The sequence below is a fragment of the Cervus canadensis genome, chromosome 3 (assembly GCF_019320065.1).
Source record: "Cervus canadensis isolate Bull #8, Minnesota chromosome 3, ASM1932006v1, whole genome shotgun sequence".
Taxonomy (NCBI): domain Eukaryota; kingdom Metazoa; phylum Chordata; class Mammalia; order Artiodactyla; family Cervidae; genus Cervus; species Cervus canadensis.
This window is the reverse complement of record NC_057388.1, coordinates 41,244,078-41,260,990: the sequence shown is the minus strand read 5'-3', so window position 1 is coordinate 41,260,990 and position 16,913 is coordinate 41,244,078. Positions and strand designations below refer to the sequence as shown.

The window sequence follows — 16,913 nt, the reverse complement described above, 5'->3', positions numbered from 1 at the left end:
TTCGCATGGGACTGTTGGCTTTGTAGTAGAGTCTGAAGTCAGGCAGGTTGATTCCTCCAGTTCCATTCTTCTTTCTCAAGATTACTTTGGCTATTCGAGGTTTTTTGTATTTCCATACAAATTGTGAAATTCTTTGGTCTAGTTCTGTGAAAAATACCGTTGGTAGCTTGATAGGGATTGCATTGAATCTATAGATTGCTTTGGGTAGAATTTGGGGGCTTCTCTGCTTCCTAGAAATCCTAAAGATCTGGACAGCAAATCAGCTGAGTCTCTCATGCTAAACCTGAACTATCCTGACAAGCCTTAGTCAGCTGGGGAAACAGAGCCACGGTCAGTGCTGTCTGTGGCGGGTGTGGACGTGGAGGGGGATGTGCGTGCTGCACGCGTGCGGGGCTGGGCAGTGTGATCATGGCCTTGTGACTGCTTCCTCGGCCATGGCTCGATCCCTGTTGGTGCTCACCCAGGGGTTTAGCAGTCATTTTCTATTCTTAGTCCAACAGCGATAGCAAAGTTGGAACCAAGAAACAAACATCTGATAAGAAAGGAACAGAGAAATTATTTTAGTGATGCCTCTGGAATTCCAGAAAGTTAGACTGACAGAGGGACATGCAGATCATCAGGATTAGTAGTAAGGAAAATACTCACAGCTGGAACAGATTTTACCTTCTAAACATTAAAAAAAAAAAAAAGTTCTTGTGGCAACCAAGAACAGAAACAGCTTAGAACAGGTTTTGCTGCATATAGTCCTCATAACTGAAAGGGAAGCACCTTAGATCCATGTTTAAAAGGTGGATCCAACTCTAACACTAACCATTCCACTTTCTGTCCAGGCCTTCCCACCCAAGGTAACATTTGAGTTGCTCACATACTTCCCATGTGATTCTTATTCTTGTCAGAGTTTGAGAACTGTTGGTCTCCAAAGAGGTTCTCAGCCCTGAATACTCTCAGAATCACCCAAACCTCCTCTCAGTAACCACTCACTGTGTGCTCAAACACCTCCAGCGATGGGGGCTCACAGCCTCCCATAGCAGAGCAGCCCAGCTTTGGACAGCCTGACTCGTGATGGCTGTTGCTTATATTGGATAAGAAACTGACCTTCTTACAACTTCCACCCAGTCAAGCTGATTCTGCTCCTGATGGTGGATGATGCCTCGTGCACTTGGCAGCACACGTGGCTTCCGGCATTGCTTCTTCGCCTACAAGTCCTTAAAACCAAAATCCTTGGATGGCATGGTTTCAGTTAGGACTCTTGCTACAGAAAAGAAATGAATGAGCTCTGATGCTGAAACACCCCTAAGTCAGGAAAGCTGCAAGTGTCAGTTTTAGATTTTAATGTCAGTTTGAAAGGTTAGAGGTTTATGTATATCAAAAGGCACACACACAATAACTTTTTCTCATCCCAGTAATGCCCCACAAAAATGAGAATCCAAAACAAGAAAAAAGACAATGCATGAAGATGCCTATTATTATTTATAAAAGCAAAAAATCTAAAGCAATCTAAATTCTAAAAATCAGTGGAATATTTCAATAATAGTGTATTCCAGGTATAGCTTGATACTGAACAGTGCCTTGAAGTCAGATAGAGCTGAGTTTGAAAGTTAGTTTAGCCTTGACTGGTGACTTTGGAAGAGGTCCCTAACTCCTCAGTTTCAATGGCTCTTAATGAAAAAGAGGAAAATGTATGATTGAAATTTAATTAATCTGAAACATTCAAAAAAATTAGCCATTTTATGTTTGCTCAAGAAAAAAAAAAACATTTTATATTTAAAGAAGAGACTAAGTCTTATCTTGTGGGAGAGTCTCATGTCACCATTTTGAAATTCAGGCACAAGCAGGTGGGCTTTGCAACCCAGAGATGGCAGCACACTATCACCCCCTGGTGGCAACACAGCTGAGGTACAGGATCCACAGCTTGGAAGTAAAAGAGCAATACGTACACAGGTTGGATGTCATCACCAACTCAATGGACATGAGTTTGAGTAAAGTCCGGGAGTTGGTGATGGACAGGGAGGCCTGGTGTGCTGCAGTCCATGGGGTCTCAAAGAGTCAGACACGACCAAGTGACTGAACTGAACTGAACTAAATATACAAGCTCTAAAAGGAAAGGGCTTCCCTGATGGCTCAGATGGTAAAGAATTGGCCTGCCATGTGGGAGACCTGGGTTTGGTCACTGGGTTGGGAAGATCCCTGGAGAAGGGAATGGCTACCCACTCCAGTGTTCTTGCCTGGAGAAAGAATTCCATGGACAGAGGGGCCTGGCGGGTGAGTCCATGGGGTCACACACTTTCTTTCTTTCTAAAAGGAAAGATGTAAGTACTCAAAACTCTGAAGAAATTCAGCTTCAGCCTACAGTCCACACAACTAACCTATAAAATTCTGTGTGGCACACAGTTATTGCAAAAACCTTCATTTACTTATTGCAAATACAGTTTCATAAAAATAAACCTGGTATGCATGCCTCTTTAGACCTACTGGCTAGTGGGATTTGCTAATTTGATGGAACCAGTAAAGGCTGTAGCAGTAATCCAGACAGGTGCTAGTTTCTTGTAAATAATATAAAGAAAAATCCCAGAGCCTGCCTGGAAGGAACCTGAGTCTGGAGGGGAGGTTGTGATCCCAAGCAGCTACAATGTGGTGAGAAAACTCCTTTGATGGGCGTGTGTACAATGTTAGGGAGGACTGGAGAGGGAGCCCCTAACATGAGCCTGTGGGAGTCAGTAAAGCCATCATGAAGGATGGACACCAGGCTGACAAACACACCTGACAGTGTGTTCTGAGAAGAGAAAGTAGAAAATTATTACTGTGCAAATAGTTTACTTTTTTGTACTTTGTCAAAGTTTTTTTTTTTTTTTTTCAGCTTAGTGGAAGAAAAAAACCTCATACTAAAGGAATTCGAGAAGATACCTAAGCCAGGAGTAAGTCTTAGATGATCTAGACTTTGTTAAATACAGCTGGATTGAAATAACCTTTTTGATAAATATTAATGTTTATCACAGAAACCATATCCTGAAACATTTGAAAGGCCCAGAAGTCTTAACTATGGATGATGATGAAAGGAATAACCTGTATAACTTCTGCAGTAAGCATAAGTCTGCCTATTACAGGATTTAGCTCCTTGGCATCTAATTTAGGTTGTGTTTGGTTGGACAATATCTGCTTTGTTTTCAGAAGAAAAAAGGATTCTATGGTTGCCACTTAAAAATATTATTTTTGCTACAGTTATTACTCTCTTAGCTTCCTGAATGTCTGGAGCTTATTGTAAGAAATTTTTATACAGATGTATCACTTAGTAATTCATGCCTAACAAACTTCCCTAAAACACACTAGTTTAAAACAACAGCCATTTCTTATTTTCAACAGTTGTGAATTCTTCTAGCCTGAGCTGGCTCAGTTGGGGTTGGATGACCTAGGATGGCTTTATGTCAGTCATTTTGGTGTAGTCGGTCTAAGGTCACAGGTCACTGGTTAGTCTCATGATGATGGAAGGGTTTCCAGTGTCAAGAAAGAGACAAATAATCTCAAGAAAGGGCAAACCTCAACACAAGCAGTTTTTGAGCTTTTGCTTAAATCACTGTTGGTAACATCACATTGGTCCAAGCAAGTCATAGTGCCACATCTGGAATCAAGGGGCAGAGGTCCTACACTAAATATGACACAGCCATATTGCAAAGAGGCATGCAAACAAGAATAGGAGGAATTTATGTCCCTTTTTTTTTGCTATCTATCATAGAAAGTAAATGGAAAATCAGCACACATCACATTGAATGGGACTGCACTATACCTTCTGAATGGTTTTATTAAAAAAGTATGTTGTTGGTGGTTTAATTCCAAGGCACAAAAACCTGTTAAACATAGAGTAAGATACTATTACATATATGAGTATATGTAATATACATATATATACATATTATACATATTATATGTATGAATATACATATTATATATGAATGTAAGAATGTATATATAAGTATATATTATATACTATCATATAAGTATTCCTAACCACCATTTTCAACAGAGATTCTATAGGAAAAAGTATGTTGAATTTTAGTTTCAGATCGTAGGATCACTCACCAATTTTAACCTCCAGGAGCAGCTGTGGAAGAGAGCCATAAGCAGAAAGGCCAGAGAAAGCTAAGTGGATCCTTCCCCTTAGTCATTAGTAATGTGTGACCCTCCTGAGTACAAGAAGGCTTCTCTCTCATAAACTAAACACTCCTCAGATAATCAGTCACGGGAAACAGTCAAAGCCCTGTTAGGAGTCTGAGGCAGAAGGCATTTGAGGAGAATGTGCATGAGTTAGAGAAGTAGTATTAATGAGAGTGGGGGATTAAGGAATGTCAAGGATTAGACATTCCTAATATGAACTCCCTAATCTTTAACTCTCACGTGTGACTCAGACTAACCATAACCTAGATATTCAAACATTATTTGTATCTGATTTGTCAAATCACAAAGCTACTAGAAAAAGGCTAGAAATTTTTACTAATGCCTTTTGGTATCAAATAAACATTAACTCAGAAAAAGGAGACATTTAAAATGTAGGAAGACAGAAAAGAGCATTAATTAAAAAAAACAGAAGAGTTCAAATCTAATGTAAAACGTTTAACACACAGTATAATTGCTATGCGTTTATTGAAAAGGTTGGAAATCAAGAGTTGCATTTAACTCTGTAAGAAATATTTTATGAAGCTCAAAACAAATATAATCAAAATGGTAAGTAAATTTTTTAATTTTATTTTTAGCCAAACAGATGCTTGCTCAGACTCTGTATAACCTGATGGTTTTCATGCCTTTTAAAGGAAATGGAGAAGAAGATGAGACTATTGAGAGAAAGCACTGAAGAATTACGTAAGGAAGTAATGCAGAAGAAATTAGAAATTAAAAATTTACGGGAAGATTTGACATCTAAGCAAAAGCAATTACTAAAGGAGCAGAAGGAGCTAGAAGAACTGCTTGAATATCAGGTCACCTTAAAGGTGTGCTACTTCAGCTCATACATATGTAGACATTGTATCTGCAAGGACATGAAAATGCATGAGTATCACTGCACTTTTTGCATTGACTACAGAGGTTTGACAAAGACCAAAACACACAAACTGAAATGTTATGCAGTTGTGATTGATCCTATCAAACTAAACCTGGGCTCTGGGGATTCACAAAAGATTTTTGAATATTCAGTAGCATCACTCTGTTGGGCCCTGACTGGGAGAAAAGGTTTCTCTAGACCTGATGCTGAAGCTGAAACTCCAATACTGTGGTCACCTCATGCGAAGAGTTGACTCATTGGAAAAGACCCTGATGCTGGGAGGGATTGGGGGCAGGAGGAGAAGGGGATGACAGCGGATGAGATGGCTGGATGGCATCACCGACTCCATGGACATGAGTCTGAGTAAGCTCTGGGAGTTGGTGATGGACAGGGAGGCCTGGCGTGCTGCGATTCATGGGGTCGCAAAGAGTCGGACACAACTGAGCGACTGAACTGGACTGAACTGAGACCTCGCCAAGCATTTTCCAATATTAGAAAGCAGTGTCACAAACACAATCACTTCCTTCAAGAGCAACCAAATGTCCTAACCTCTTTATAAAAATGGCAACCCACTCCAGATCTCTTGCCTGGAGAATCCCACGGACAAAGGAGCCTGGTGGGCTACAGTCCATGGGGTTGCAAAGAGTCGGACACAACTGAGCAACTGACACACATTACTTTATCCTTGTCTGCCTGTTTCATTCCACTTCACTTCCCTCTCACTGTGAATATTATACAAGGCCCATATTTATGCTTTCAGTTCAGTTCAGTTGCTCAGTTGTGTCTGACTCTTTCCTAAAACATATTTATGTTTTAAGAAATAATTAAAATTCATTTTATTTTTAAATATTTTGCAACAGGTCTTGAAACAATTTAAGTAACCTAGAGTTATTTTTTAAAGCAACACATCTGAGATGCCTTGGCTTAGAATTAGGATTCACTCTGACCTCCTCCTTAAGAGAAGAAGCAGTTGGCCAAGACATACCCAGTTGCCACCTAGAACATGGACACTGAGCCGAGATGGATTTACAAGGAACCCAGTGAAGCTAAGGCTGCAGCCTCTCACATGCATGAACCGCCTCCAAAGCCCTAAACCTAATTTAGCATTTGTAACTTGTGATTCTTTCTCTTAAAAAGAATTCCCCAAATTGTACAAGTTTTAGCCTCACAAAATTTAGATCTGCTCAAGACTGCTGAGCAAGACCCCAGAAATATACCACACTGCAGGGATGTCTTCAAGTCCCAAGCATCTGTGTTACCCCAGGCCCCAAAGTCCAGCATGATCCTCAGGTGGGAAGGGTTTCTTCCACACCCCCTGCCATGTATGTACACACCATTCTTGAGGCTAAAAGTGAATCTTCCGTGAATCCATAGAGCGTAGTGCAAAGCGGTGTTGGACAAAGTTAGCTTCTGATCTTGGCCTTACTGCTTAGAAGTTATGTGACTCTGGGAAAATCATTTACCTTCTCTTAGCCTCAGCCTTAGAGATTAAGATGCGTATTCACGGAGGTAAAGCTCTAAGGAGAATCCGACAGGTGAGTGAGGGAAACAGGACAGAGCTGTGGAAGAAGTCAGGCCAAAACAAGGTTTCAGGAGACCCCTGGTTTCAACCTGATCCCATGGGGAACTCAGATCATGAATCGCACCACAGAAGTTGTTCCACCCTGAGTCGGGGGTGGGCTGCTGGACCTCCGCATCAATCACCGCCACAGCCCTGGCGCTCCATGGAGAGAGCAAGCATAAGCTGTTAGCAGCCTTCAAAACCTCTGAGGGATGGGTGTATCTCCATAAGGAGAACCTGGGCAAAGCACCCACAGCATTCACTACAGTCAGTTAGCTCCTCTTTCAAATGGTAACCACAACGGTCTTGAAAGGTCACTGTGAGAATTAAATGGAATAATTAAAGCACACTGCAGGGTACAGGACAGATAGTAAAAATTCTACACCTTGTAGCTCCTTTCTCTCTCTTCTATTTAATTTGCTTAACTGCTTCTCATTAAGAGTACATAATTTAACATGGCTCCATTTCTTTACTAGGATGAAGTGGTCCACCATCAATCCATCCCCGTACAAATTGGAAAAGAGATAGAAAAAACAACACGCAAAAAAGTGTATGGTTTAATATTTTTTATTTTCTATCCCTCCGGCCCACATTTCCCCAAGTTATGTGTACATGCTAAAATAAGAATATTAGCCACTGAACATATCAAATTACTGCTATAATTTTAGAAATATCTGCATTTGGCTCTCTCTAGGTTGTACATATTAAGTTCTTTAAAAGAATGTGGTGCAGCCCATTACTGTCATTCCTAACACTTTATTTATGTCTTAATTTTGGGACAATATTCTCTTTCTAATATATAAATCATATCTCTATGGAGAGCTCTAACTGACTTTAACAGAACTGCATATGGAATAAGTTGTTTGAACTGCATAGAATTTCATGGTCTAGATATGCCAGCTAGCCAGATGCCTGAAGCCCAAAAAACAGTAATTCTTCACTTGTCAGCTATCTGTGTGCATAAGCCCCTACACATTTAGAGTAGACTGCAGGCAGAAATCACAGAGAAAATTCTCAAAGTTTAGAGGAACTAAAAAAGACATATCAGTGGAGATACAAAAGTCTGGAGAAGAGGGGGGAAAGGAGACAGACAGTAGTAGTGGTTCTAAAACCCAAGCCCCACCAGTACCAATGTTGAGAAATTTAGGTCAGTTCAGAGTATGAGGGTTGAATCCCAAGAGATGGTAGCGCTGGGGACCTGGGGAGAATGTAGGGAAGCTGGACAAATGCTTACCCTCAGGGACACTCAGTGGAGATACCCCCTCAGTCCCACTCATCTGTGGTCTTCATCTCACTTCTGATTTTATGACTAGACCTTCTGTTGCCTGGTTAGAAAGTACAAACAGGTGAGGACATTCAGGGCTCAAAATAAGGCAAATGTGTATGTGTGAATGTGTTGTGTACATACATATATATGTACGTATGTATCCCCACAGAGAAATGGAAAAGAAAAAACTTGTCTTGGAATATGAACTCAAAGAGCTAAATGATTGCCTAAAGAAAGTTGAAACCAAAATTAATGCTGTAATGGAAGAGAAGGAGGATGTAATAAAGGAAGTTGAAGGCAAACGGGCCTTACTTGAAATTAAAGAGCGAGAATATAACCAATTGGTCAAGCTATTAGAATTAACTAGAGAGAACGAAGCAAGTTCACTAACTGAAAGGTCTGTTACATTAATGTGTTTTGTCATCTAAATATTTCTTTGATTTATATTTTTAAGATTCAAAATAATCTCAAACAGATTTATATTCACTTAGTAAACATTTTTATAGAATTTTAAATCATTTTACCATTAATAAAAATATATTATTAAATAAAGCATTTCAAAGTATTTTTCTATCCTTTATTCTTCATTGTCCTCAATTTCTTGTGACCAAATCTTAAGGACGCAATTTATTCTATTTTTTTTTTTTTTTAAGTTTCTCTAATGTACCTCTGGAAAATTGTATCATTGGAGTGTGCTATAATTGAAGGATTTTTTTTTTCCCCTGCAGATTACAGTATTTCTGAGGTAATCATGATATTTTTCCTAAAGGGAGCAATTCCGTGATATGAGTCTCTAGGAGAGTGTTAATTCTCATTTTTAAGTAAAATTTCAGAGAAACTAGGAACTTCTGTCTCTGCCAATTTGCTCTTCCATTTGGTTTTTTATGACTGTGACACTGACAAGAACTTGCAAATGAAATTGCTTTTGGCATTACTTAAAATTTGATTCTAACATGAAAATAGTTCTGTATGTATCTGCTGACCATGCTACCTTGAAAAAGGGCAGTTGATGACAAATCACTTTCATATTCTCTTTTTACCTGGAACAGAGGGATCTTGGATCTCAATTTACGAAACTGTCTTATTGACAAGCATAACTACCACGATGAACTTTCTCGAAAGCAAAGAGAGAAAGAACGAGATTTTCGAAATTTAAAAAAAATGGAGCTACTCTTGAAAGTGTCCTGGGATGCGCTCACTCAAACTCAAGCACTGCATCAAAGGCTTCTGTTAGAGGTGGGTGCTGGACACTGCTATCTGGTTTGCAAGCTCAGTGCCATCTTTTTGGCTTTTGGTTTGTTCTTTTTTTCCTTTGAGAAGCACTGGTGCAGCTTGTGGGATCTTAGTTCCCTGACCAGGGACTGAATCCAGGCCCTCAGCAGTGAGAGCACAAAGTCCTAACCATAGACAGCCAGGAAATTCCCTCAGTACCATCTTTCTGAAGCAAAAATATTTCAAGAACTTGTTTTTGCTGTCAGTAGGGAAAGAGGGAAAGGAAAAGAAAAGATAAAAGATAGCTTTAAAATGCATCAAATCTGTTATAGAGGCCCAGCCTTACAGAATGTTTCAATCGTTTTGTTATCCCAAGATTAGAGAAATGTCTTATTGGGATCACGCATCAGCCTGGCCAGGGAAGCAGTAGGGCCGGGCCATCCAGTTCTGGAAGAGCTAATGGGTTCACTTCAGGGTAGGACCAAGTGAACCACTATGTTTGAAAGAGGTCAAAGAGTCTGATCCAGAATGCTGTCACTGAGACTACAACAGTCAGAAACAAGACCAGATGATGTGAATACGGATAGACAGCCAGCCTGCACCTCCAATTAGCCAACGCCCATCAGAACCCAGTGTCAGCTCCCTGAATAATTCTGTGTGTATCAGAGGTGTACTACAGCTAGAGAAGCTTCAATATAGCTATTACCTTCTTACTACCTCTGTGCTCCCATATGGAGGGATTTTGGTCCCATTGTCTCTGATTCCCTCCTCTTTCACATGGCACCTCCTGTGCTAATGGACCAAGTACTGCTGAAAGGCAGTGAATCATAAAAAGGACTGCATCCCTATGCCCAGGCCTTGGCCAGTGCTTCCTTTGGTGAAAAAGAGATCAGTCTCTGAGATGAAGCAGCTGGGAGTACAAAAATCATACCTGTTTTCTTATGACCTCAGAAACGTAAACAGGAGTTTCCAGCTATGGTAGACACTTCCAACTCTAACCTATAAGCCTAATTCTCTCCTTCTGGGTATATAAAAGGTTTATACTTCCTTGTACCCTCTGTGATTGAGCAGGGTCATATGACTGGTTCTGGTCAATGGATTGTGGGCAGAAATGGCACATGTTCCTTCCATCCTAGAGCAGTGTGAGAACCTCTAGCCCCTTTCCCCCCTCCCATGGCCATTGTGGTGACTTCCAATGATTATATGGAAATGTTGTAAATAAATGCATCCAGGAATACTGAGCCAACTGTGGTCTTGAAGAACCACCTTGACTGGCCACTTTGTCAGAGCAAGAAATAAGCTTTCATGCTTTTGGGTAATGATAGTTAGACTTGTTTCTGAGGCAATAACCTACCCTATCATGATTGAAAGACCAACTTTTATTAAATTGTGAAAATAACTTGTAGAGTTATGAATGTTCTAAATGACTAGGTCTCGATCTTACTGTCAGATGGCACTCATGAACTTTTTTACATCTCACTGGGGTGAAAAGTGCTTTGCACACTTTTACAAAACAAACAATGCTTATTATTTTTATTATTAAAACAACAGTATTTATGTTTCTCATCTATTTTTAATAGGTTTATTAAAATTCCTACATGTAGATTGATTCCTTTATAACTGAAAAGTTTTAAACTCTAAAAATTTTTTTTTCTCTAAAAGCTTACATTTTCTACATCAGCCATTACAGTACTTTTTTGTTGTTGTTTTCATAGTTATTTCCTCCTCTATCCATTTACTTTCATTCCTTCGGTGTCCTTATCCAGGTCTGTCTTTCATACACAGCATATACTTTTTAATATCTAGTCTGAAAATTTCTGCCTTTCAGTTCTTGTATTTAGTCCAAAAGCACATTTGCTAGAGAAGAAAATGGCAATCCACTGTAGTATTCTTGCTGGGGAAATCCCATGGACAGAGGAGCTTGGCGGGCTGCAGTCCATGGGGTCGCAAAAAGTCAGACACAACTGAGCATGCACAGATACATTTGGGCTTATGGCCACTGTATTACTATTGCTTTTTCTCTGTCTTATCTATTTTTTGTACCATTTTTTTCTCGTCTTTTCTTCTTTCAAATTAATCAAAAAGATGAATTTTTCTATTTTCTATTTTCCCCATTTTTTGATATGCATTAGTTTTGCACTCTCTTTTTAGTCTTTCAGTGGCTACCCTTAAAATTACATCATTCATCCTTGACTTATTAGAGTCCAGTATAAATTCTTTTATCCCAGATAATGTTAGAACTTTTGAAGACTCTAGATCTTTGCAAATCTTATACCTTCAAATATATTTTTTAATCTAACTTTTCAAGTTATTCTTACTCAAAGTACTGGCTTACTGCAAGCTATTCCATCTTAGCCCAAAGCCTTGCACATTACAAAGTTAAGTTGGAACTTTGGATAAACACAGACTTTCTGGTACTCCACCTCACCCACAATGAGATCTACAGTGATGAGCAGTTAAAATATTTATTCCAAGAATTGGTGGAAACCTAGATGTGGTGAATAGCAGGCTCTTAAGACCAGTAAATGTTGCTTTTATTAATAAAACAATCCTTGTTTATTAAGCAAATAATCATAGTAAGATTTCTTTAAACAATAATAGGACAAAAATTATCATGGCTTTTAGTAATCTACTATGGTGATTCCAGTAGTAAGTGAAGTTAGTCTATCAAATATGTTGCTAATGCTGACTCAACAAAACATTTTTCTTAAAAGTGGAAAGAAAGATAAGTTGAATGGGAGCAGTAAGATAGCTTGTCACGTAGAGAAATATCTATTGGTGATCTCAAAAGCAGTTATAAGCTGATAACAGTCACAATACTGGTTCTAAAATATGACACACACTAAACAGAATTTTAGAAAAGGAAGAGGAACCAGAGATCAAATTGCCAACATCTGCTGGATCATCAAAAAAGCAAGAGAGTTCCAGAAAAACATCTATTTCTGGTTTATTGACTATGCCAAAGCCTTTGACTGTGTGGATCACAACAAACTGTGGAAAATTCTGAAAGAGATGGGAATACCAGACCATCTGCCTATCAGACCTGATCTGCCTCTTGAGAAACCTATATGCAGGTCAGGAAGCAACAGTTAGAACTGGACATGGAACAACAGACTGGTTCCAAATAGGAAAAGGAGTACGTCAAGGCTATATATTGTCACCCTGCTTATTTAACTTATATGCAGAGTACATCATGAGAAATGCTGGGGCTGGAAGAAGCACAAGCTGGAATCAAGATTGCTGGGAGAAATATCAATAACCTCAGATATGCAGATGACACCCACCCTTATGGCAGAAAGTGAAGAGGAACTAAAAAGCCTTTTAATGAAAATGAAAGAGAAGAAATGAAAAAGTTGGCTTAAAGTTCAACATTTAGAAAACTAAGATCATGGCATCTGGTCCCATCATTTCATGGCAAATAGATGGGGAAACAGTGGAAACAGTGTCAGACTTTATTTTGGGGGGCTCCAAAATCACTGCAGATGGTGACTGCAGCCATGAAATTAAAAGATGCTTACTCCTTGGAAGGAAGTTATGACCAACCTAGACAGCATATTAAAAAGCAGAGACATTACTTTGCCAACAAAGGTCTGTCTAGTCAAGGCTATGGTTTTTCCAGTGGTCATGTATGAATGTGAGAGTTGGACTGTGAAGAAACCTGAGCGCCGAAAAATTGATGCTTCTGAACTGTGGTGTTGAAGACTCTTGAGAGTCCCTTTGACTGCAAGGAGATCCAACCAGTCCATCCTAAAGGAGATCAGTCCTGGGTGTTCATTGGTAGGACTGATGTTGAAGCTGAAACTCCAATACTTTGGCTGACTGATGCGAAGAGCTGACTCATTTGAAAAGACCCGGATGCTGAGAAAAATTGAGGGCAGGAGGAGTAGGGGACGACAGAGGATGAGATGGTTGGATGGCATCACTCCACGGACATGAGTTTGAGTAAACTCTGGGAGTTGGTGATGGACAGGGAGGCTTGACGTGCTGCGATTCATGGGGTCACAAAGAGTTGGACACGACTGAGCAACTGAACTGAACTGAACTGAAACAGAATTAAGTTTGTCTTTACCAGAAAATCTAAAATAAAAGGGCACATAAACAATACAAAATGTAACTCTGCTTCCAGTTAAGATATAAAGCATTGGAGTAGACCATAGTTCCTGTCATAAGAACCAGAAAAAAATTAATAAAATAAAAATCACATATGTTTAAAAGACGTATGCGAGTTGTGGAAGTAAATTCTATAACAGTGTAAACACTTCCTGGATGAACAGATACAGGTAGGCTTTTTCTTCCCTGAAGCATTTGCCAAGTCTAGGCATGAGCAGGTAGAAGGTGGGCCTGCCAAGAAGGAACAAAGCTGGAGGCATAATCCTCCCAGACTTTAGACAATATTATAAAGATGGAGTAATCAAAATAACATAGCACTGGTACAAAACATATAGATCAATGCAACAGAGTAGAGAGCCCAGAAATAAACCCACACATCTACGGTCAGTTAATCTTGGGCAAAGGAGGCAAGAATATACAATGGAGAAAAGACAGTCTCTTCAGTAAGTTATGTTGGGGAAGTTGAACACATTCTCTTAAAAATTCATGAAGTTATAAGAGAACACTGCCTGACACCACACTCAAAAATAAACTAAAGTGACTTAAAGACTTAAATATAAAATGCTAAACCATAAAACTTCTAGAAGAAAACAAAGGCAAAACATTCTCTGACAAAAACTGTACCAATGTTTTCTTAGGTCAGTTAACCAAGGCAATAGAAATAAAAGCAAAAGTAGAAACAGGGGACCTGATGAAACATAATGGAGAAGGAAATGGCAACCCACTCCAATATTCTTTCCTGGAGAATCCCAGGGACAGAGGAACCTGGCAGGCTATAGTCCATGGGGTTGCAAGAGTCGGGCACGACTTAGCGACTAAACCAATCAAACATATAAGCTTTTGCACAGCAAAGGAAACCATAAACAAAATGAAAAGACAACCAATGGACTGGGAGAAAATACAGGCAAATATCACTTTTATGTGGAATCCAAAAAAATGACACAAATGAATTTATCTATGAAACAGGATCACAGAAATTGAGAACAGATCTGTGGTTGCCAAAAGGGAGAGGAGGTGGAGGAGAAATGCAGTGGGAATGTGGGGTTAGCAGATGCAAACTATTATATTTAGAATGGATAAACAATAAAGTCCTACTGTATAGCAAAGGGAACCATATTTAGTATTCTGTGATAAACCATAATGGAAAAGAATATTTTAAAAGAATGTCTCTCTATATATCTGAACCCCTTTGCTGTATAGCAGAAATTAACATAACACTGTAAATTAATTATACTTTAAAATTAAATATATCCAAAATAAATAACGAGTTATGTGAAAAATGTTAAAAAAAAAAAACCAACATCCATATACATCTTAAACTGAATTCTGAAGTCTATAACTAGAATTTCCTCTCTCTTTGGTTCATCACTTTGCCAACTTTGCCCTTATTACAGTCTTTTCCTTCAAAGAAAGGCAAATAAGATTCCTGGCTTTTAATTAAGAAAAGCCTTAAGTGCCATATTACCAGTATTACTAAAGTACAATGGGCTCTGTTTCTGTATGTTGAAATACAGGTGATCATGCAGTTTCATGAAATATATATGATTTTTATTGGGCTTTAAAAAAAGAAAAAGACTAGCCTGCCATAAGGAGAGAGATTTCGCTAGGGTTAGGGAAAACCATGACAAATTGAAATGTAGAGAATTTCTTAAAGATATCACACTTTCAGGAAATCAAACTACACATTAAAGTGCACTTCTGATTTTAATCATAGCTCCTACTGACTTCCACTGAGGTATGGAAGAGGAATAAAACCCCATATCTACATTCTAACACAGTCCCCTCAGTGACTCTAGGGATTTTGATTTGACATTCACTGTCATGTTTTAAGGGTTGGAATATTATGTCTGTAAGGTTATTTTCCTTCAAAATAAAAACATGCTCAAGATTGTGGCAACAACAACAAAATCCTCTAACCAAGTAACTATTTCATTTTCTGTATGTACACACCAAGTCATGTACCACGCAGGTCGTCAACCCCAAGGAAGCAGAATGACATGCATCACTCACCTATCTTGGGGAGGGGGCCCACTGCATCTTGGTGTTGGAGTCACCAAGGAAAACACAGCAGTCAAGTACTGGATGGAACAACACTACCTCCACAAAGGAGAGACAGGAAGATCAGCTTCAGTAGTGAACTTTGGTCCCCAGTGGCCAGCAGTCTCTCCTGATGGCCAACTCAGGGTGATTGGCCTATGCTCACAACTGTCTCACTACGGTGAAAGGAACCTTGATCCTTCTTGTGGAGTCTGAAATACTGAAAGCTGGCAGTATGCCTGAGGGCCACTGACATACAGGCTTAAGCAGAACCAAGGAGTTCTCACTGTGCCTGAAACAGGGAAAGATATTCCCATACAAAGTGATAAACCCAGTACAGGCTGTGTGGATTCCCTATCTCTTCATAAGGAAGAGTTCTAGGGCCAAAGCCCATTCTTTTGTAGCCATGCGTGCGTGCCAAGTGGGGGTGGAAAGGCTGCAGGCAGGAGACTGCTTTTTCCAATAGCACTTTTCCCTTATTTGTAGTTTTCTAGAAGATTCATCTCTCTCTGCTCTTAGAAGTGATTCTGCATTTCTCTTAGTGACTCCCTTCCAGTGTTCAAGGCAATTGTGACAACTATATGGAGGAGAGCATCAGTTTTGAGTCAGGCAGAGTCAGGTTTAAATCCTAAATTCACTGAACAGCTGCTGATGTTTGGCATTTTCAACCTTTGAACTGGGATTATTGCAAGGAATAAAGTGATTACAGATGTGAAAGTATGTGGTTCCAAGAAGACGGTACCAAGAAACAACTGTTGCTTTTCTTCCTGTATATATATATAAACTTTTTCAAAGGCTAAATAAAATTTTATAATCAGAATAAGACTTTGAATATGGCTATTTCATTCCAGTGGCAAGGATGGCATATTCAGGCCCTATTGATAACCCTCAGGAAAGCCTTTCAGTATCCACTCTGCATCATCTGAATGACTGCCACTGCCACCAGCTATTTTCCCTTTGTTCTATTTTTTTCAGGTTCAATCTACTCTCCATTTTGCTACTAATTTAATATTCTTAAATGAAAAAAATAAAATTAAAAAAAATTCTTAAATGATACTTTCATGTGTCACCTGCTCAAGACATTCATATTATAATCATAGGATGAAAGAACTGAGAGGAATTGTAAAGATCATATGGTCCAAGGAAAGCAAATGCCAATTCTCTTCAGCTGGTGGTAGCCCCCTGTAGTGAACATTTTGCAAAGGATTCTGAGACTCAGCACTGGCTTATCAGTTCTGTAGTTGATTAGCAATGTCTGCCTCAGGTATAGAAAGGTACATGACAGCATATACACCATTTATTTCCTATTCTTAATTAAGTCCTCTTCCTTTAGCTAATTCTTGTGATCTATCTTCATCATTTAAGCAATATGTGAATAATGCTACTCCTTCATTTTTCAGTTTTAGACCTGATTATTTTTACTTCTCACTATAAAAGATGAGGATTAAGCTTATTTTTTACTTCCCTGGTGGCTCAGACAGTAAAGCGACTGCCTACAATGCAGGAGACCCGGGTTCAATCCCTGGGTCAGGAAGATCTCCTGGAGAAGGAAATGGCAACCTTCTGACTTCAGACTCTACTACAAAGCCACAGTCATCAAGACAGTATGGTACTGGCACAAAGATAGAAATATAGATCAATGGAACAGAATAGAAAGCCCAGAGATAAATCCACGAACCTATGGACACCTTATCTTT

The 16,913-nt window shown here is 39.2% G+C and overlaps 1 protein-coding gene across 1 annotated transcript in view; it reads left to right on the top strand.

The window, feature by feature from the left end:
- The window catches only part of CCDC146 (coiled-coil domain containing 146), a 60,471-nt gene that overhangs the window by 19,036 nt on the left and 24,522 nt on the right, over nucleotides 1-16,913 (top strand). The window contains exons 4-8 of the mRNA XM_043462954.1: nucleotides 2,858-2,915; nucleotides 4,803-4,979; nucleotides 7,067-7,140; nucleotides 8,027-8,254; nucleotides 8,907-9,093. Coding sequence (XP_043318889.1) covers nucleotides 2,858-2,915; nucleotides 4,803-4,979; nucleotides 7,067-7,140; nucleotides 8,027-8,254; nucleotides 8,907-9,093 — 724 coding nt within the window. The remainder of the gene's footprint in view (nucleotides 1-2,857; nucleotides 2,916-4,802; nucleotides 4,980-7,066; nucleotides 7,141-8,026; nucleotides 8,255-8,906; nucleotides 9,094-16,913) is intronic.